General features: G+C 41.9%; 3 protein-coding genes across 5 annotated transcripts in view; 2 read left to right on the top strand and 1 right to left on the bottom strand.

The window, feature by feature from the left end:
* Positions 1-910: 910 nt before the first annotated feature.
* pigp (phosphatidylinositol glycan anchor biosynthesis, class P) lies at positions 911-4,062 on the top strand. 2 transcript variants are annotated; one of them, XM_035432072.1, is made up of 5 exons: positions 911-1,103; positions 1,223-1,314; positions 1,973-2,045; positions 2,139-2,257; positions 2,969-4,062. In XM_035432072.1, exons 2-5 carry the CDS (start codon positions 1,233-1,235, stop codon positions 3,088-3,090), a joined length of 396 nt encoding a protein of 131 aa, XP_035287963.1. In that variant the 5' UTR covers positions 911-1,103; positions 1,223-1,232; the 3' UTR covers positions 3,091-4,062. The 2 variants fall into 2 exon arrangements, with proteins under 2 accessions (XP_035287963.1, XP_035287962.1); XM_035432071.1 differs by having other exon boundaries at positions 912-1,099.
* A 3,791-nt stretch (positions 4,063-7,853) lies between these two features.
* ripply3 (ripply transcriptional repressor 3) lies at positions 7,854-10,097 on the bottom strand. Its single transcript, XM_035434949.1, has 4 exons — positions 9,921-10,097; positions 9,771-9,834; positions 9,311-9,384; positions 7,854-8,376 (listed from the first exon to the last, which is right to left on the bottom strand). The coding sequence occupies exons 1-4, from the start codon at positions 10,022-10,024 to the stop codon at positions 8,106-8,108; spliced, it is 513 nt and encodes a 170-aa protein (XP_035290840.1). The 5' UTR covers positions 10,025-10,097; the 3' UTR covers positions 7,854-8,105.
* Positions 10,098-10,454: 357 nt separating this feature from the next.
* hlcs (holocarboxylase synthetase (biotin-(proprionyl-CoA-carboxylase (ATP-hydrolysing)) ligase)) overlaps positions 10,455-20,590 on the top strand; it is a 33,230-nt gene continuing 23,094 nt past the window's right edge. Inside the window, exons 1-5 of one of the 2 annotated variants that reach the window (XM_035433808.1) lie at positions 10,455-10,843; positions 11,302-11,445; positions 14,658-14,820; positions 15,336-16,363; positions 19,267-19,449. In XM_035433808.1, the coding sequence (XP_035289699.1) occupies positions 10,610-10,843; positions 11,302-11,445; positions 14,658-14,820; positions 15,336-16,363; positions 19,267-19,449 (1,752 nt within the window). In that variant the 5' untranslated portion in view covers positions 10,455-10,609. Of the gene's footprint in view, positions 10,868-11,301; positions 11,446-14,657; positions 14,821-15,335; positions 16,364-19,266; positions 19,450-20,590 lie in introns of both variants that reach the window. The other variant, XM_035433807.1, reaches the window with a different exon arrangement.

Here is a 20,590-nt window from a genome sequence, read left to right as displayed (position 1 = left end):
AGATTGTGAAAATGTGTTTTAGGCAAATATACACAATAAATAATTGCATATCTCTTCTGAAAGTAGGCTACAGTAAGGTCCATAAATATTTGGACATTGACAAAGTTATTGTTATTTTAGCTGTCTACCCCAGCATATTGGAGTTGAAATTAAATAATGAATATGACCTCAAAGTGCAGTCCTTCAGCTTTAATTTGAAGGTATTTACATGTGGACTTGCAAAAAAATATGCTTGTGACAGAAGAATTTTCAAAAGGTATATTTGATCAGGAACTATGGCTAAACTATAATGAATGGTCCTGAAAATTGTACAAATTTCTGGGTATTTGGATGGAAGGAATGTCATTTATCAGTTGTATTGACACCAAATGGCAGATGCACGAACATGCAACTGCAATGTCTGAGGGAGATCTTTTGCAGCATGTCCCATGGGAGGCAAACATGAGGGTATACCAAAAGACCACCAATGATTTGCTCACGGCAATACGAAGATGTCTTCTCTGTGATGGTTCATTGTGGGAATAAAGACAACGACCTAGTGAAAGCAAAGTCATGGTTAGCTGTCTGAACATGGTATAGGCTACAGGCCAGAGCTACAGATAGGTAGTTGGTTACTAGCCAGCTATTTAAAAAACAGTGCTATCATCAAGATGAGTGCCACGAGACCTACAAAATAAAGGACGGGAATTGCTAGTTTTTCTGTGTAAATGGGTGAATTCATTTAGTCAAAATATCTAAAAAAAAAAAAAAAACCAACCAGAACCTGCATTTAGGAACCGAGTCAATATCACATGCCTGGAACCCCACTTACCGAAGGACCAAATATTATCGACTTCTCCACTTCCTATTAAATGAATGGACACTCCAACCCAATAGGTGGCGGTAAGCGCATTCGCATTGGGGTGCACCTACCATAGAACTGAAACGTTACCGAACGAGACAGTGAACTGCCCTGATGGTTGCTGTACGGTGGCACCTCTTTCAGTAGTTAGCTATTTCCACAAGTTCGTACGCATCTGAATACTCCCATAGAGCATCCACGGTACGATTTACCAATAATATAATTGTCCCCTCGGTGTTGGCACAGTTCAACGGATTGGTAGGTAAATTATCTATCGAAAAGTTGATCTAGTTATCCCATCTAGGGTGGACAAATTAACCGTGCATATTATCTTCGGATTGATAGAGACATCTCATTAAACGCTTTTTCTCTCTCGAGTAGATCAAGGATTATGATGGAAAACTCCCCTTCCCCGCTACCCGAGAGAGCCATTTACGGATTTGTCCTCTTCCTCGGTTCTCAGTTTGGTTTTTGTGAGTCAATTTATCTGTATATATTTCAGGTGATCATTTTGGGAAATGAGACAGGATTTTCATTAGGTAGTTAGCATAAAAGCGTTCGTTTATAGTTGTGTTCAGCTAGTCGAAAACTTGTAGTATTTGCCTACTTTGATACATAGTTTTCAACGTTTTCTTAACGTCGTTAGTAAGAACTTGCTTATTTATTTTACTCGTACAGGAAAATTTAAGTTGAATATTATGTAACATATTGATCCACATTGTAACCAGGGCAGTTTACCCTGCAAAAAACATATCATAGGTGTCTCTCAAATTGGCTTTTAAAAACCATGCATGCGCAGATGCATAGTATTGGTTTCCAGAGTTTACACGAAGCGTACACACTCGACATAGTTCGCCTGGCGTGTGTTCAGGATAATCGTTTTAAAAGATTATTATATACTTCGATACCGGAAACTCGATATCAGACGAGCAAAGTTCATTTGCACACCTTCATGTATCGCTATAGATCAAGTTAAAGTAATATGAAGTCGATCATTATGATGTGTAAATAATGTGATGTGTAGTTGTATCACTGCCAGCAACAAACTTAGAACATGTTGCATTTGGCGTTCCAGTCGCCAAGTACATTTAGGTAAGAAATACCTGAATGTTTTCATTTTTGTGTTCTTAGTCTTGTATTTAGTGTGGGCATATGTTCCAGAATCTTGGCTGCATTCAATTGGGCTGACCTACTGGCCTCAAAAGTAAGTGCACGAGACCAGATTATTCTTAATTATGCTGTGTGAGTGCAATGAATGGTGGGGGTTTATTGACTGATTTCATGTTATTTGTTTTAGGTACTGGGCACTTGCTGTGCCGATCTATCTCCTGGTAGCCATAACCATGTGCTTCATCCTTCTATTCGGTGTGAATATGATGAACACCGCTCCCCTCTGCTCTGTGGACACAGTTACAGGTGGGAGGCTCACTGTTGCTTAGAGAACCCCAGACAGACCATTTAGACATGGTCTGAATGACCAGTGTGTGCTGGTTTTGCCTGTCCTGCTCAGTGAACTCAAATGAAATATAGGCAATGAGGTTCTGTTAAGTACAGTAGGCTTGTCTCACTCTTATTTTTCAAGATTACTGTGGTAGGCAAGTGGCTGTCCACTAGTCTACTGATCTGCTCTGTGGGAAAGGTCTCTGAAGAAACCACTGGAGGTGTGTTGTGTGTGCACTTACTGTAACAGCACATGAAGTCTGGGCTAAACCTGTTCCATTACTCAGTCCATTGACTATTTTGTCACTGTAGGGAATTGAGCCACTGGCTGTGAATGGGTGATGAGCTGGCTGCCCTATTGACTGCCACACAGCATTTATTCATTTTTGGTTGCTATTGGTTTTCTTATTAATTTTATGGGTGCTTTCTCACCAAGTGAATTTGAAATGATTTGTGTCCTAGTACACATTTTTAATATGGCTTGTCCAATTCAATTTTCAATCTTGCTGTGTTTGCTTGTCATTCACCTGCTAATGTATGTTTTGTGGAATACAGGTATGATTAGATGACTCGGAAACACTGCAACTACATCACTGTCAGAGATCCAACAAACTAGGTTTAACCATACCCTAAGTTTTTATATTCAGACATCTTATGTCACTTAAGTGCTGTCTGGTGTTTTTGCAGATGGTTATGCCCGAAGCCAGCAGGCGGAAAACTCTCAAAAGGAGGCGATACCCAGGTTAAAAGACATCTCCATTAGTGAAGTGAACAGAATTTTTTATCTCTCACCTCAAGAATATCATTAAACAAAAAAGTTAATGCAGTGGACTTTTCTCAACCCAATATTGAATGCCAAATCATGATTGTCGGCCTCTGCTGCTGTCTTCTTTGCCAGTTAGGGCAGCTAGTGGATCTTCTGAAATGTGTGTAGCCAGTCAATCACTTCCTTTTGCTCTACAATCCATAACTTGCCAAGACTTACAAGCAAAACTTGTGCTGGTGGATCCTAGGCACCCATTTGACCAGAGGAGCTACTGTTGAGCGATTATCCTGGGAATTTCCTACCAACTGAGATTCTGGGTGACAATATGGCATTTATACAAGTAGCTGCACTGGCATGATGAGTGGAAAGAAAGAAAGGAAGGAAAGAAAGGAGAAACGGGGGGGGGGGGGGGGGGGGGGATCCTTGATGGTTCTGATTTTAAAAAATGTTTCTACCCCATTTTCCTCATCAATGTGTGATGCCCACTCATATTTCAGCTCTTATAGCCACAACCTCTCCTGTTCTGTTGATTCAGGAGACCGCAGATAAGCATGTGCTTAAGTCAAGCTTGCACTCACATGAGTCAGAGGAAAACTCTTAATGTACAGCTGGGTACTCGATCAACAAGTGTTGCATGTTAGCGATGAGACTCTGTCATCTCAGCCAACTGAAACCCATCCATGCTTGGGTGACACTAGCCAATCGTGTGTTGTAGACCGGAGTTGACACTGGTGCAGTTCAGTGCCAGTCCAGACCATGGGGTCGACTGATGCCTTAGAACAGGATGCCACCCAGCAGCCCTGAATGCGCATATTCCATAAATATTGCTATGAAATATGAATATTAGTGAGAAACCAGAGAACAAGTTAACACCGGTGTTATGTTAAGAGTATGGTCCTGAACAAATGAAGAACTGAACCTAAAATGTTGGTGTTGTTTGATTAGTCATTATCGTAATATATTTTCAATTGTGATAAATGTGTAACCCAATAAATTGTGTCATGTAAAATGCTTATTGTTTGAATGAATTGATCTTATTTACAACAGTTTAATGTCGTAGAGTACAGCTGTATTTAAAATATTATAAAAATTTTAAACCATTGTCTCTTGCCTGAATGTTGGAAGAAACTTAGTATTAATCCTAATGGTATTTCACATTCTGGACATAATTCTTATTGAACCTTAGTCCCCCGTGCTCCTCTCCTGGTCTCCCTGCATTTTTATTCAAATAAAAATGAAAATGGAGTGCAGTATGTAAATAAGCCTTATGGTTGTCCACAGTATCATTCTATGACACATTTGCCTGAGTCATACTAGTTCCACACCATGGTGCTCCCCATTATTATGTCATGTGATCTTGTTCGCACAGGTGAAACAAATTTACCCCATGTCTGGTCATTTATATGGTAAAATTTTGACTGGAAATTATTAGTTAAAAATGAAAGGATAACCTTGGATTTATTTCTAAAATCAATCATCGTTTTTCCTGGGAACTTATATTATCCATTGGAACTGTGGGTATATATATTTATGCCCTGAATAAAACTAAAATGTTAATTTACCAGTCTCATAGATGGCTTAGTGTACAGCCTGCTTAAAAATTGTTCCATTTGGAAAATATTTCACCCAAATATTAAAAAATATATGGGCAGCCAAGAAGAACTATTTTCCAAAAGAGTTAATGATTAATAGAATGTCAACGGTCTTCTCTTACCTCATTTTTCTTCTCCACACTCACAATTTCTCGCTCTCCCCATTACACCGACGAACTTGGAACTTGGAAAATGGACCAAAAGTTAATTTCTAGCATTTACTTTGCATTCTGAGAATTCCTAAGCATCCATATAAATTTAGGTAATTTTGCTGTTTGCCTGGTTTGACATACGTTGATTCAGAAAAGCCTGTGCATTCAATATGTGTGGTGTGAGAGGTAGGGTGGGTGGAGTTGGTGACCTTGTGTTAGCTTGCAGCCATACCTGGCATCTCTCCACACTGAGGGAGTTTACTGAGGTTTTAGATGCAGCTTTTCCATCACTTACCTGTCACAGGACAAAGATTTGACTTGCAGATGAACTCCTTGCTCCAGCTCATCATAAACTCATCAGCTTCTGATGATTATCATTATTAATAGCTTTTGCTGTCCGTGGTTGGCTCTGTGTATGACAAGAATGATAGACGTAAATAGATATTTGCATCTCAACTCTTGACCCTGTTGTATATGACACTTTTCATTCCTGCTTACCACTTGGATAATTTGGCTGAATGCTTAAAATATTAAATCAATACTCAAATTTGATTTCCATGGGGGAAAAAGTTTATTTGGTGCTCTAGCATTTAATATTAATTATTCTTCCAATAAAGTTTTATGTGATTCTCAATTGTATTTTACCAGCCATTACATGAAGCTGTAAATACAGTGGTCCATATTGAAGTTCCTTTGTCTGTATTTGTTGGTGAGGTGCCTTTGTGGAAAGGGTCAGAGCAGTTCATGACCTCTCGGACTGCTCAGACCATAAGTGAAATGCGCGATCCCTTATCTCTGAATCTGCCGGATTTTCACCAGGGTTCTTCAATCAGTCTGACTGTCGTCGCCAAAGCCCTGTCCAATTGCCACCCCAACCCCCAGCCTCTCCACTCCAACATGCTTAACCCAGCCCTCGCTCCAGACAGATCAGGGGTCGTCTCTGGCCACTGCAGGAGATAAGGCATCAAAACCAAACAGCGCTTGGCTCATGTGACCTGGCAGTGTTAACCCTTTGTGTGCCAATGTGTCCCCTGACCTGTGTGTAAACTGGGCCAGCTCCAATGATGAACCCCCCGCCATCTCCAGTGGGGGTTGACCTCACTGTAGGCTGTGAGCTAAACTTGCCCCAAGGCTCACCTCAAGTCTAGGCTTTGATCACTGACCTCTGTCATCACATAGATCAGTGACCAGTGTCCAATCCATCTTTGTATTATTTTCAACACCATCATGCATATTCTTTAAAAGCACAGCTGACAATATGACTACAGCATTGCGCCCAGTTTTACAGACCAGGTGCAATCAAACTCTTAATTTGTTATCTGTTACATTACATATAAAGATACATAGAAGAAAAGAAAATACTATAATATCAAGCCTGTGAAATTCAGCTGAGATTCTAAATGAGCTTATTGACCTGAGCAACAAAAAAAAACCTCTTTTATTGCCCAACAGCAGGATTTGGTATTGGTCATTTGGTCATATGTCATTTGGAGTTTGGCATGTATAATTAACATGTCATTTTACATTTAAACCAATCGGCAGTGCGACTATTTACTGGGCTGTCAGTCAGAAGTGAGCTTGTAGTGAGTATCTATTCATTAGGGGCACACTTCCTGCTGTCCTATTTAGAAATTATATACACTCAGTGGCCACTTTAGTAGATACACCTGCATGTTAATGCAAATAGCCTGCTCCGCCAAACAGGGAACCATGTGCCTGCAACTCCATATATAAAGCACTTAGACATGATGAAGAGGTTTAGTTGTTGTCCAGCCAAACATTCAAATGGGTGATCTAAGTGTGATCCAAGCGACTTTGGAGAATGGGCAGGCTAGTTCACGCTAACAGAAAGTCCAGAAAATGTTCAAATAACAACTATTTATAGAAGGTCGTCTGAAGCATTGAACCTTGAAACAGATGAGCTACAGTGGCAGAAGACCATTTTCAAAAAGGGTTCCACTGCTAGAAATGTTCCTCTTTTAAAAAAATATGAAAAAGCATAAGCATCAGAATAGTGTCGCTTTCTGAAAGCTTTAAAATGCAAGAAAAAGGGCTATTTCAGTCTTGAAATGTGCCAAATGTGAACAAATACTCTTATTACTCTATTATAAATAGATGTTTTTATCTTTTTGGTAATCCTTTATCGAATCTTGTGGTTATAACAGAGCAGAAAAGATATCCACATCTACACTGCACATTTTCTTATGAAAGGCCATATTAATTGTATCCAACACTAATTTTAGACTTGGATTTTGAGAAATTATTTAATTTCAGGTCTCTCTTTAAGGTATCACATGCACTTGGGTTAGATCCCAACTTCATATGCAACTGAAGGTTATGGTGCCATGATACAGACTGTCTAACTTTATTTATGAATGGGTCATCCATCAATGGAGGTCAAAAGGTACTCTATTAGTGTCTAGGAAAATTGGGGTTTTCCTGAAACTGAAGGACAGGTAAGAAGAAACCTGGGAGAGGATGCAGCAATGCTTCTCAGTTTTCCTCTTTCCAATCCCATTTCCTGTTTCACGTAGACTGGAAATGGATCACTGAGTCTGGGTTTCTCCATAACCAAAGCCTGCATTGTTCAGAGCAGTGCTGGAACAGGCAGGGAAGGCTTTGACCCAGGAATCCTAAGTTCAGAGGGTCAGGCCCTCCTACCATCAGCTGTATGGGCACTGGCTGACCAGCAGTCTCTCCCAGCTCCCTATCTGCCAAAATTTACCATCTCAACTTACAGACCTTGATGATTTATCACCTAATGGGAACTCTGTTAATATGTGTTTGAATTAGTTCTCCTGAGTTCAAACCACTTTTTGACCATCATAGTTTTTGTGGCCACAAAAAAAAACAGAAGTATGGAAACCCCTGGAACAGAACCAAAAAAATCTAACAACAGATTTCTTATAGGGTAAAATATATAAATACAATACAGAGACATTTTATTGGGTGTGATATTTGACTAGTCAGCGTGTTTTCTATGTGCCACTCAACATTGTGTAAGGCAGTCCCTAGATGAAATTACAATAAAAGAAAAAATAAGTAAACATATATTGGAAAACACTTTATTCTTTAAAAATATGGAAAACACACCACTAAATCTAACAGCAGGTACACATTCACATTTCATATATGAGGAATGTATTTCAATGTGACGCATAGTCAGCATGTTTTGAAATGTCTAAATATCTACTATCTACTTAAAATATTAAATCTTAACCATTTAGAAAATAATAATCCCACTGTGCTTTTGGTGACACTGTACACAAAAATGCACTTGGATATATAAACATCTATTTTCCCAGGAAAAAATACTAAAATGAAAAGACTGAGCAGAGGTCACAGCTGTCTCTCAAGCGTTCAGCACTGCATGAACACACTTGAAAAGTTTTCTCCACATGGACCGCAGGAAGTCGTGTTTCCCCCATATCACATTCCTCTGCCTCTTTCTCCCCCTCCTCCTCCTCTTCAGAGCTAGAGTCATCGTTGTAGAAGTGGAGGGTAGCCTGAATAGGGAAACTGGCAAGAACCTTTTGTCCCAGATGAGACAGGTACTCCTGCGTCCTGGATTTTGGCATGCAGAGCCTAGAAGACATAAATGATGGCATTACTGCAGCATCAGAAGACATTGATTGGCAGTCTCACTCTAAGAAGTAGAAAAATCAGTGTGTTAAATGTAGAGATATCCCTAAAAAACAAAATGTATAAGTACATTGTCAAAATTATTATGTTTTATAACTCATTAAATAATACCCGATGAGAAAATACCACAAGAAACAACTCAAATACAGTATTTGGACACTGGCACAATTTTTGTGCTGACTCTGTACTCCAGCACATTGGATTGGAAATACAACAATGAATGTTAGGTTGTCCAGACTGTCAGCTTTAATTTGAAGATATTTACATCCATACTGTGTGATCCCTGCAGGAATTGCTATTTATGCCGTCTAAAAGATGGCACCTCCTGCAGCACAGTCTCCCAATCACTGCAGACCATTGGTTTTATTATTTCCTTAGAAATAATTATTTAGAGAGAATACTGCCTCCTACTGGCTCACAAAAAACTATTTTGACTATTTCCCCCCAATTGTTGTCAAAAGTATTACTAAGCCACATTTATGTCCATCGATTTCACAACTGAATGATAAATGTTATGACTACTTGCTTGAAACAAATGTCTTGTTAAACTCAAGTTTGTCTTGACAAGCTGCAGCCTTGTTAACTTTTAACCTGCAAGATCTCTCCTCTAATGATAGCCACGAGACCACATGTTTAGCTTCTTTAATAAGCGAATTGTGTATGTGAGAGCAATTGTACCCTCCCTGTCACCCACGCATGCATACACACACCCAGACACACACAATAAAAATTCAGAAATTAAATAAGTTTTTGTACTCCAAAACATGTTGTAATTATCGAAATAAGTGTGCATAATTTTCTTACCCTTCTGCTACACCATATCAATGACAAAGACTAAAGATGTTTCAATTCAATTGTAAAATAATTCATTACAAACCTGACAGGATGTTGAAATCCCAGGGCACCTTTAGGCATCTGTGTATTGAATGATTCCATCCCATCTGCTTCAGACTAGAAACAAGAAGAATACATGTGTAAATAACCGAATTCATGTAAGCTAACAAAGTTTTTAGCTGAGTTTATATATATATATATATATATATATATATATATATATATATAACACTCACTTAGTCATTTATAAAGTCTCATATATGTGAACTTTTATTATATTATATTAATTTATATATAGACACATCTAATAACTAACAATACATTAAAGTTTAAAAGTTGAGAGACCGAAACATTTAGCCAGACAAGACGCCGCTAACACCACTTTCACTCTTGAGCTAATCGTGAAAAATGTGCAACCGTTATTAATGTCAGTTTTATATTTTATGATATGTTCAGCCATGAACTGCACTGGACATTTTTTCTTGAACAGTACTTAAATTTACTTTTTCTTGCCGTTTTCCAGCTTCTCTGTGCCTCAGAACCCATGGCCTCCACATGACAGGATATCTGAAACGTGGAAACGGACAGCAGGTAATCAGTCGTAGTAGCAGGCTATTATTTCTGCTATTTTAAATAATGAGATGTGACCCTACCTTTCTGTTTCGCCAAGGTTGACGGGGCTTCCTGTAGTTCGGAAACTTTGATTAGACTGAGCTTTGTGTGCTGCAGGTTTCATATCCACATTTAGTGGGAGCATCCCGACTCTTGGACCTGCTTTCGCAGAGCGAATTCCTGAAGTGAAGAGGTGACTAGCACTCAGGGAGGTACGGTGTGTCAAGGTGGGTGTGTGGGGGTATTGTCGCGGGGAGGGGGGGGGGGGGGGGTGCACTTTGTCTTTAGCACTCAAGAGTCTGTTTCTGAAAAGCAACTTCACTCTTCAGATTAGGGTTTGCTTTGATTATTTCGTATAAATATAGCCTAAATTGAAATCTAAAGTGTGAGTGTATTTAGACATGCCCATGAAATTGAGGAAAGCCTACATATGCCTCACTATATAATACGTTTCTTTTGTCCGCTTTTTGTAGTGTAGTGTTGTGCATTCAATATTATAAAACTACAGATTGCCATTGGGTGGAAATTTTCTGTGTGTCTCTGGTGGCAAATGAAGAAATTGCAAGGGCGATCATTTCCCCTGAAAACCAAGCCCACTGGTAGGATGACTGTTCAGGCGATGGGCGGAGTAGGTCGGGCAACAGGGAAGCAACAGCGAGAACTACTCAGAATGTCTACCTGAGGTCTGAGGCCAGATGGGCTCCAGGACGGCTTTTCCGATGAGACAAAAATGCTCATAACGCTGTGCTACGTCTATCTGTGGGTGCGCTTTCAGAAGTGCTACACATTGGTTATCCGGAGTACCGTGCACAGGCTGTGCGGAACGAGAAGTAGTTTTACCTTTTGCGCTGTGCGATCAGCGACTACACAGAGCGGGCAAGACACCACCAGTGATCAAAGTTTCATTCAACAGCAGCGTTCTTCCTTGCCCGAAGATACCGTTTTTCTCAAGTTAGGCAACAAGGTCATTTACATTACCGAGCCGCAGGTGATTAGCTGACGTGCTAACTGGCTAGCTGTTGTGTAGTTTGCTTCTATAGCTAGCCATGTCTTGTTCAGGCCTTGTCAGTCGGTGTGGGACAATACGAATGGTCAGGTTAGGCTGCATTGTTTCCCCCTATCGTTTCAGTTCTGGGTAATTGAATTAGATGTATGCGTGTAACTAGTTATGATGACTAACGTTACAGATCTGTGGCGATTGTGATTGACATAAAAAACGCTTGAGCATGTGGCTTTGGGGGGCATTTAAGGTAACACGAACACTAGTATGGGATGTTAAGTAGCTCGCTAAACTAATGAATAAACTGGTTATGCTAACGATTGCTGCCTGTTAGCTGTGCTGGGATATTTGCCTTGCAAAAGGGTAGTGACATTAATGTTCGCAAACTAAAACAAGTGCTAAGACTGTTTTGCTGTTTCTAGGCTTGCGATGACATTAGTAAGTGGACATTGCTGTTGGGATCATCTTTGGCTTATGGTCCAAGGACAGAAAACATTGCTTTCATCATAGAGGCAGCATCTGGACAAAGAATTGACATTGCTACACCTACCTCATCAAACAAGAAGGTATGGTTTGCTGATATTATTTTTCTGTCTTTTGTACCTCTCCTAGAGGTGGTAGGAAACCTGTGTTTGGTTGGATTGCTTAAAGTAATAATCTCGAAGATTTTCATTAAAATAAATGTCTGTTTAGTCACTATCTATCGCCGAATTAGGTAACACAATGGTGATTGAGACTATTATTATATTAATTTATATTATTATTAATATAATAATTTATGATTAAATTTATGATGGGGCGACATAGCTCAGGAGGTAAGACCAATTGTCTGGCAGTCGGAGGGTTGCCGGTACAAGCCCGCCCTGGGCATGTCGAAGTGTCCTTGAGCAAGACACCTAACCCCTAACTGCTCTAGCGAATGAGAGGCATCAATTGTAAAGCGCTTTGGATAAAAGCGCTATATAAATGCAGTCCATTTACCATTTAGAACTGGGTGTCTGTGGCGACATTCCCGGGGAAAAAAATCACAAGCGGCGCATAGTTAGTGACACGTTTTCCATCACCCATCAGTGGTTGGTCCGCCAGAGAGGGAAGACGGAGCTAACGCAACAGCCTCGCTCTTCAACTCACTTGCGCGTGAGCCGTGTACTGTTTCTTCCGGTGTCTGCTAGCGTTACAATAGGGAAGGGGGGCGTTATGGAACCCTAAAAAGTTTTTGTGTAACATGAGAGGTCATATTATTTGTTGATGTAGATTTCGTATTACATTTGATGACAATGTAACATTACTAAATTACATAGCCTAGCTATTTGCACAGCTAACCCTAGCTACCGGACCATGTCAAGCGTTCTAACTGCACTTGGCGATTTGACAAGGTGGGTCTTTTGAGACCTCAGGCAACGGCTTCAGACGCTCTGCAACTAACCAGTTCACACCGCTGCAATTTTCTCTGCAACATCCTAAAACCGTTTCGTCTCGTTGCGAATCATTGATCTGAATTGGCCTTAATGTTACCGTTATTTACATTGCCATCAAGTTCATCAATATATTAGCCTATAATGATCGGAATAAAGCCGTCTTTACACAGAGCATTATCCAGGGGTATGGAGCAGAGCCAGGTCTGATTTCAGTGTAAAGATGTCAAACCTGAGAAAACGAAATAAAAGAATACAGCAGTATGGATTAGCGTTATTATTTTATTACGCTTCCTCATATGGTACTTCAGCCTTGCCCTTTTTTGATGAAATCTCCTTTGTTTTTGTTTTATTATTCTTGTTCTGATTGCCAATTTAACACCCAGCTCCGCTTTATTTTCGAACAGTTTGCTAGCAAAACCAGAAACACCAGCGGTAACATTTTGCAAGGCTGTTGTTTCAAAAATATCACACAACAATCATTCACGAGAAAGACTGTTTATTGTGCACAAGATACATAATTATACGAGCCGCAGCGAATCCCGCAAATTCTTCTCTGCAGTGTAAAGATGTTCATACCGGGCAAAAGGTGGATAAAGAACGTCTGTGGAAATTGATCATCACTAATTCTACCCCAGGTCTGCTACAGCATTTTAACCCGGCTCGGCAGTGTAAAGGCAGCTTAAGTCTAATGTTAGACAATGAATGAGTGTGTGTATTTTTTTTACAGTCTCTGGTTGGATCTCTGGGAAGTGAGGTCCAAAAACACATCTGCAATTACTGCTTTTCGCCATTGGTACCGCCAAAGAGAACGAAACTGAAATCTTCGAGATTGTAAATTTAAGACTAAATTTAGAAACTTCACAATGTGTCAAATAATAGTTATACACTTATTTAATATTACACATGTCATAAATTAGTATTATACATATATATATATATATATATCTCAATTTCAGTGTTCACAGAAATAGGTTTGGATCATTCCATGCCATCTGAACAAGGAATAGAATAATTCTCCAAGGTGTTTTCAGTTACTGCGATCTTAGAAATTCAATTTTGTATTTTTAAGAAAATACCCCTTTTGACTAGTGACATTGTCACTTTATAGTGAAAAAATGACTTTGTGCCCTGAGCTCAGATTAGATGCTACAGTCAGGTCTAGTACCTCTCTTGACTCTTAATAACCAGGCCTGTTGAGAAAAGAAACCCTGAAGGAACACCAAAGCCTTCCGTGGGGGTGGGAATGGGGGGGTTTGTCCTTGGCTATGGAGAACTTATTCCCTTGAAGAGCTGTCACCTCAGGCAGAAAATCTTATGTCTTCCAGCTGTTTTCACTGAGTCACGCATGAAGAGGAAGCATGCGTTGTCCTGTAACCCTGAATGCTTTGAATGGCAGTGGTTGATCTCTGTATTCTGACAAACTCCTATGGTTTCAGTAGGACGTCATGTATGGTCTCATCTCTCCTCTCCCACCTACTGCCAGTTTTCACTGAGAACATGATGTCAGCCACAGAGTGGCTAGTGGCCATCATTACAACACTTGTATAGAAATGTAGTTCTTCCAGCCAGTGGTGTTGTTGATGCCCAGTGCGGTCGACCGTTGGGGGGGGGGGGGGTGTTCTGGCGGATGTGGGCGCGTGTGGGTTCTACGAATTGCCTGTTATGAATTTAAACGACAAAGCGCTTCTCCTCACATAAATACCGCTAATTAAATCAACCGGCAGAAAACTGCATCGGAGAAATTAGCTGTTTCAACTCGTGGCTACACAAAACACTGCACAAAAAATTTATTGCCAGTCATTTCAGTGTCACCCCCCTCTGATGGTGTCACCCGGTGCGGTCCGCACCCCCCGCACCCCCCTGACGCCTCTGCTTCCAGCTTTACCTTGACATTGGATGTTTCTCATTAGATGATAATTAGATAAATCTCTGTTTTTATACAAATAAAGGCAGGTAAAATTGAAAGGCTTTAAAAACTGTTCTATAGAAATACCAAGTCTATAAAAACTGTAATGTAGTGAAATTAAACCAACTACAGCCTTGTCCTTCTCTTCCTACTGGTAAGGTTCCACTGTGAACTCCACTTTAGAAATCTGCATTAGAAAAGCTGTTTCGATCATGTATTTGATCGCAGGAAAAATTAAGCAGCTCTCATTTCGATAGAACTTTTTTGGTTGTATAGTTGTATAGTAATAAAGCAAACAACAGTGTTGACGTGGTAAATACACCTCCTCGTAGTAAGTGCCGATATTTGTTTTCCTTTTATTCCTTTTTCTAATTGTGATAGTATTACCCTTGGCAAGGACTGTATCTCTGGTAGTGTGAAGATCCATTAATCATTCCTTTGTTTTGTTGTCCAGGTGCTTAAGTGGTCAGACTACTGTTTACCTCTGGCCTGCAGCCCTGGTCAGCCGTATAAGGCGGTGGCAGAGGCCAGCGTGGAGAACTTCAGCCGGCTGGGCGTGGCCTTCATGGAAGACCGGCTGTGGATGGACCATGGCCTCATACCTGAAAAGATAGTTTGTGAGTCGAATGCGGGTCACATAAAGCCTGCCTGTGAGGCTTCATTCGCTGCACCCCGTATTTGTGCCATTGTGATTCTGTGCAGGGACTGGCTGCTCGGGTGTAGATCGGCTCGTTGTGCAAACGTGGGCATTTGTGCGGAAGAGCGATGGCTGCAGTACAATAGGGGTTGCATGAGTGATTATCTTTCCTATTATCTCCATTGCAGATTTTTTGCCTCATGGCCTAACTGCTGACTGTTCATGATGTGTCAATGCAACACTGCAGATGAGGCATTTTTAGTGCAATGCAGGGTCCCCGAATGATCCGTGGCCGATCCATAGAGAAATTATAGCTCATAGCTATTATAGTTCATAGCTACTGTAAAAATAATCCTGCCAGCTAGATCAATATTCTCAAATTTCTGTGTGATGTGACTTCTGAAAAGAAGAATGGAACTCAAAGCCCGGTTTTGTCTGTAGCATTGTGAATGTTTTTTACTTTGACTATTTCTTCCCCTGTTTGTGTCTTGTTAGCTGTCCTCCTCAGGGACTCTGCACTTCAGGAACTCGTTGAGAAGAAACGGCTGGAGATCCGTAACCACACGGAGCACATCTCAGAACTGCCGGCAGAAATCGTGCTATCGGAACCTTCGCCGTGCGAGGAGGAGAAAGGCGGGGCGGGGGGAGGGGCCGCGCCACAAGTGGCTCAGGAGAGCAGTCTGCGGCCCACGGAGGGCCAGCGGGGACTGGAGGAGAGGCGCGTTTCGGAGGGCGGGCGTAGCGCGGGGACGGAGCAGGAGGAGGACGGGGACTGCGACTCCGCCAGGGGCAGCCACATGGAGGGCCACCCCCACCACCTCCACCTGTCCAGCTGCCACGAGTGCCAGGAGCTGGAGAACAGCACCATCCTGTCGGTGAAGTTCGCCTCGGCCGAGAACATCCCCGATCTGCCCGACGACTACGGCGGGGACGAGGGGGAGGGGGAGGGCGAGGGCGAGGGCGAGGGCGAAGGCTTCGCTGGCCAGGCCAGGAGGGTCAACCCCAGCGGCAAGCCGCCCAATGTGGTGGTGTACGCGGGCGGCTGCCAGGTGCGGTTCGAGCAGGTGCGCTCAGTGCTGGCCGAGTGCGTGGACACGGACAGCTACGCCATCTACCCCCTGCGGCCCCAGCAGGCCCTGAGCGAGCCCTGGCTTGACAGCGCCCTCCTGCTGGTGCTGGCGTCCGACGAGGCCCTCACCCCGCAGCTCCACGAGCGCTTCCTGGCCTACCTGGAGCGGGGTGGGAAGGTCCTGGGCCTCGGCTCCACGTTCTGCCCCGGCCCGCTGTCCGTGGTCCGCCGGGAGGGCCAGAGGAACCGGGTGCACCGGCTGAGCTTCACCAAGGCCGACTCCAGCGAGCTGGAGCTCAGCGTCGTGGCCAGCGGGAGGGCCTTTGAGCGGGAGGCAGCCCATGACTCCGCGGGACAGGTGGAGCTTTGGGGCGAGCTGCGCGGGGACGTCCGGGACATGGCCATCGTCAGGGTGACGCACGGAGAGGAGGGAGGGGAGGCCATACTCTGCCAGGTACCCGCTGGGGAGGCGTCCTGTCTGTCTACCCCCAAACCATCTGAGGGACTGTGCACACCACAGCACTAGGATGTCATTTTGAATAAGAGTCAACAGATTCACCAATTCATTATAACAAAAGATTATATAAAACAATATTCTATGAATGTGAATAGTTTCTCTTCAGCCATTCTGACATTGCTGCAATAGGGGCAATGTTCATTGACCAGAATAGGTAAAGATTGCAAAAGAATTGCTGATACATTTCTGTATGCCCTGTTCTAAGCTTAGTAACAAATGGAATAATGTTCCAGCCTTCCTGAAAATGGAGGGCTTGCACTGATGGATACTATTTTAAGAAAAAGAAAAATATTGGCCTTATTCCATTTGTCATCTTTGCTCCAAAGCTGGGTAAACTGAAAAACACAGCTGTTTTTTATTTCCTACTGTCCAGATTAGTGCATTGCCTTACTCACTGGCCTACCAAAACGCTTATATAACCTTCATTGTGCTCCGCAAAGTGGCAAAACTTGTTAAGCAAGAAAAAAAAAACAGATCACATATCCCACTGTGCAATGTATAATAGAATCCTCTGGATTAACTCTGCAATACCATTTACCTATTGTTTAAATCCACACAGCTCCTTTCTCTATTATACCTGTGACTTGTTAAACCTTTGTGCCATGGGTAGCAGTTCCCCTTTTTTTCTGTTTGTAGTTAGCTCTGTTTCACCTTTGCACTGGCTCTCAGTGGGTGATAGGGCCTTTGTGTGTGTGTGTCTGTGTTGTGTGGGTGTCTGTGTATCGGTGCACTGGAACACCCACAGCTATTGTTATTATATAGGTATTGCTATATAGAATTATGAAGGCCAAGCGGGGCTCCCACTAAGCAAAACATTTTTGTCTCGAAAATTAGGGGCTTTGGTGGTCTGATACTTCCCACCTATAACCATGAAAGCAATGTTATCTGTTTGGTGTATGTCTATCAACCTGAGGTTTAAACTCCATCTAAGCACACTTGAGTTGACCTGTAGACACAAGTGAAAGTCCTGCAGATACCTGCCAGTTTTTTCTTTTATTATTTGTCCAGTTTGGATTGTCCTATCATATTATCTTATTGCTGAAATCTCTGATATTGATTGTGGAGGGGGCAGACAGGCGTGCTCTCCTCTAACACTCCCGGGATCAGCTGTTGATTCTCATCCCAGTACATTTCCCACGTTGGGCTCCACACAGATACAAGTCTGAGATGCTTCAAGTTGGGGGTTGCTGGGGAGAATTTGTCATCCTTAGCTGCCCATCCCTGGGGATGCTAGCACCAAATGGGCACCACTCTGGATGGCCAGTGACCACTTGCACTAATTGAGTGACTGGCATTGGCTAATTCAACTATAACAATGGCAGTTACTGGTCCTGTACAGTAAAACATGCATTTCATGCATTTTCCCATACATTGATAGATACACATATTCATTAAAAGTGACAGAAGCAGGGTCATCAGAGGCTCATGCCACTGCTCCTCTTTCAGCATCCTCTCACTGGTGCCTTGCCTTTAATGGCTCTGCAGGTGCCTTCCATAGTTTATTCGGAACTTGTATTTCACCCCGTGGATCATTCTTGCAGAGTTCTTGGCCAGTAACTTTCAGTCTGTCTGTAATCAACACACGTACACTGTAAAAAAAAAATGAAATAAAGAAAAAATTTTTAAAAAGAGAATGTTGCCAGTGAAAGACCATATAATGACGGGCAAAGACTGAAGAAATCAAAAAAACTTAAAGGGGAATTGCACTTTATAACACTTCTGCTTCTCATGACTGATATTGTCCTTCTAATGAATGTGTCGCCCTTCATTTTTTGATTAGTTATTTCATTTTAAATGTCTAACGTTAGAAATAAAGACCTATTTTTCTACATAGTGGACCGGTTTCCATTTTTTTCTTCTTCTTCGATTTCGTTTTGCGGCAAAATCGAGAAGAAGCGAAGCAAAACATTCCGTTAACTTCGCGTTGAAATCGAACAAACGTCTGCTAGCTTTTGTTTGATGCGATATCGGTGTAATAATGAGGTGCATTGTACCCGGTTGTTATAATGCCCCCGTTAAACTTGACTTGAAAGCACATTTTCATAGTTTTCCACGTGATGCAACTTTGTGCCAGACATGGCTGGATGTAATCAGACACCCCAACATAACAGCCGAAGAAGTTCGCAAACGAGGACTAAGGGTATGCAGCAACCACTTTGAAGGCACCAAATACCAAGGTGACCGTCTGAAGCTTGGAGCTGTACCCACCGTTTTCCCATCGTTGGTCGAACCGCTCGAGGCAGGTAATATGTGGGCTGGTTAATGCTATCGTGTCTGTCTGTGATGCATAGGATGTCTACCACCAGTTGCCTTTTGTCCAGGGAATAGCCTGTGGTTCCTCAATCTCGGCCTGCTCCTGACTCGCTCTCGCACGATCAGCCTGCAAATTAGCCAGCTCTTCTTCTGTATTCTGGCTCGAATCAATAGGGCACAACAATCCCATGATCAAAAACAAAATCTCCTTCATCCTCAGCCATTTTCGGTTTCGGTAGCTAGTAGTCATACAACACTATTTCTACGACCAACCTGATGTTATTGTCTGCAGGTACTCCCACATCAGAAGTCACGCAATGATATGCATCCTCGAGTTCGACACTAAACTGCCTGGGTCTACTTCCTGCATTTGTAAAGGAAAACAACAAAACAGCGTAAAATATTAACATAATGAAATAACTAATTGAAAAATGAATTAGAAGGACAATATCAGTCATGAGAAGCAGAAGTGTTATAAAGTGCAATTCCCCTTTAAACCGAATAGAACTATAGTCTCTGTAATGTGATGCTAGTGCGATCCCTGCCGCTGGATCCACCGACTCCCTTCTGTCCCTGACTGGCCGCAGGTCCGACTGGAGATTACGCCTGACTCCCAGGAAGTGGAGACCCCACAGGATTTTGACGAGCTCAAAATGAGCAACGCCCGGCGCTACGAGGTTCTGACCGAAGTGCTGAGCTACCTGGGACTGAGCTGTGAGCTGAGCCAGGCCCCTCCCCCAAGCCCTGTCTACCTCCTCTCCACCTCTCAGGTAAAGCTCTGCCTCCTGAACTCTGACCCCATCCACCAGCTAATCATTTTAGACAAATAAGAATTTTGTTTTTTTCTGGAGATGAGCTCAGCACTCTTTGCAGCTTGTTACTCCAGTTTATTTAGCAGACTTTATGATCATCAATAAGTCAGTGTACATTCATAAAATGGATTACCAGTATAACTGTATTCGATGAGTGTCACAGCGATTGTTGACATATGTTTCTTAATATTACTAATTTTTTCATTCTGTTGTTTTATTTTTGATTGTCCCAGACATGTTTGTGTGCGATGAAGGATATTTTAGATACTTAAAGAAGTGACCTCACTCTGACCTGCCAGCTTTACCATGGCAGATATAGAGTATTTTAAGGTTTGTGGTGTAAAGCAAATATATACACTTCACTAATTGCAAAGCAGCTTTTACAGCAATGTTATGTTTCCAGAGGCTGCACATGTAAACAGATTGATTTTATAGAATTTTTTCACTATAAACTATATAACTATGAACACAAGTCTCAGTGTTTTTATTGTGCTGGTTCTTATTAACTTGAGTGCAGTAGTCTCAGGTTGCATGTGCCAGCAGAAATAGTTCCAACCAAAAAGATATTAAACTTACGTTCATGTGGAATAATTGTGTAATACATGCAATGCCGTCCTCTACAGGCGTAATATTACTGTACAACTGCTTTGAAGGTACTTTCATTGTATTCTCTTTCTTTAGACCACAAACTCCTGAATGCCCTATACCTGCCTTTGTGAAGCCACCATTAAACTGAAAATATCTCATATGTACTTTTTTAACCACAAAACTGACCCAGTCAAAAACATACACAAAACTGCCTGAACCTATCAAAAACATACACAGGAACTGTCTGACCCCAAAAACGTTCACAAAAGCTGAAATTTTATAAAGAATGCCAGAAAGAGAACTGTACCTTTATAGCTCAATCTTTAGGTTTGACTGGTCATAATGAAACACTGACAGTGGGTTGCAGGCTTATCAAGTTTAGGAATGCCTTGGATTGAAGTATCCAGACAACGTAGAGGCTTTGTCTCCTTTGGTTTATTCTTGACTCTGAAGGTGATTTTTCTCACAATCTGGTGTTGGAAAACATAACCTTTGATTTTAGACATTCTCC

Source organism: Anguilla anguilla, chromosome 9 (assembly GCF_013347855.1).
Source record: "Anguilla anguilla isolate fAngAng1 chromosome 9, fAngAng1.pri, whole genome shotgun sequence".
NCBI classification, from domain to species: Eukaryota; Metazoa; Chordata; class Actinopteri; order Anguilliformes; family Anguillidae; genus Anguilla; species Anguilla anguilla.
This window is presented reverse-complemented; position numbering and strand designations above follow the sequence as displayed.

Coding starts and splice junctions, on each gene's coding strand:
- pigp (XM_035432072.1), top strand. CDS start 1,233: ATGATGGAAAACTCCCCTTCCCCGCTACCCGAGAGAGCCATTTACGGA. Junction 1,315..1,972: donor CGGTTCTCAGTTTGGTTTTT/GTGAGTCAATTT, acceptor TTGTGTTCTTAG/TCTTGTATTTAGTGTGGGCA. Junction 2,046..2,138: donor CTGACCTACTGGCCTCAAAA/GTAAGTGCACGA, acceptor TATTTGTTTTAG/GTACTGGGCACTTGCTGTGC.
- ripply3 (XM_035434949.1), bottom strand. CDS start 10,024: ATGCTCCCACTAAATGTGGATATGAAACCTGCAGCACACAAAGCTCAG. Junction 9,835..9,920: donor AACCTTGGCGAAACAGAAAG/GTAGGGTCACAT, acceptor TCCACGTTTCAG/ATATCCTGTCATGTGGAGGC. Junction 8,377..9,310: donor GGATTTCAACATCCTGTCAG/GTTTGTAATGAA, acceptor TATGTCTTCTAG/GCTCTGCATGCCAAAATCCA.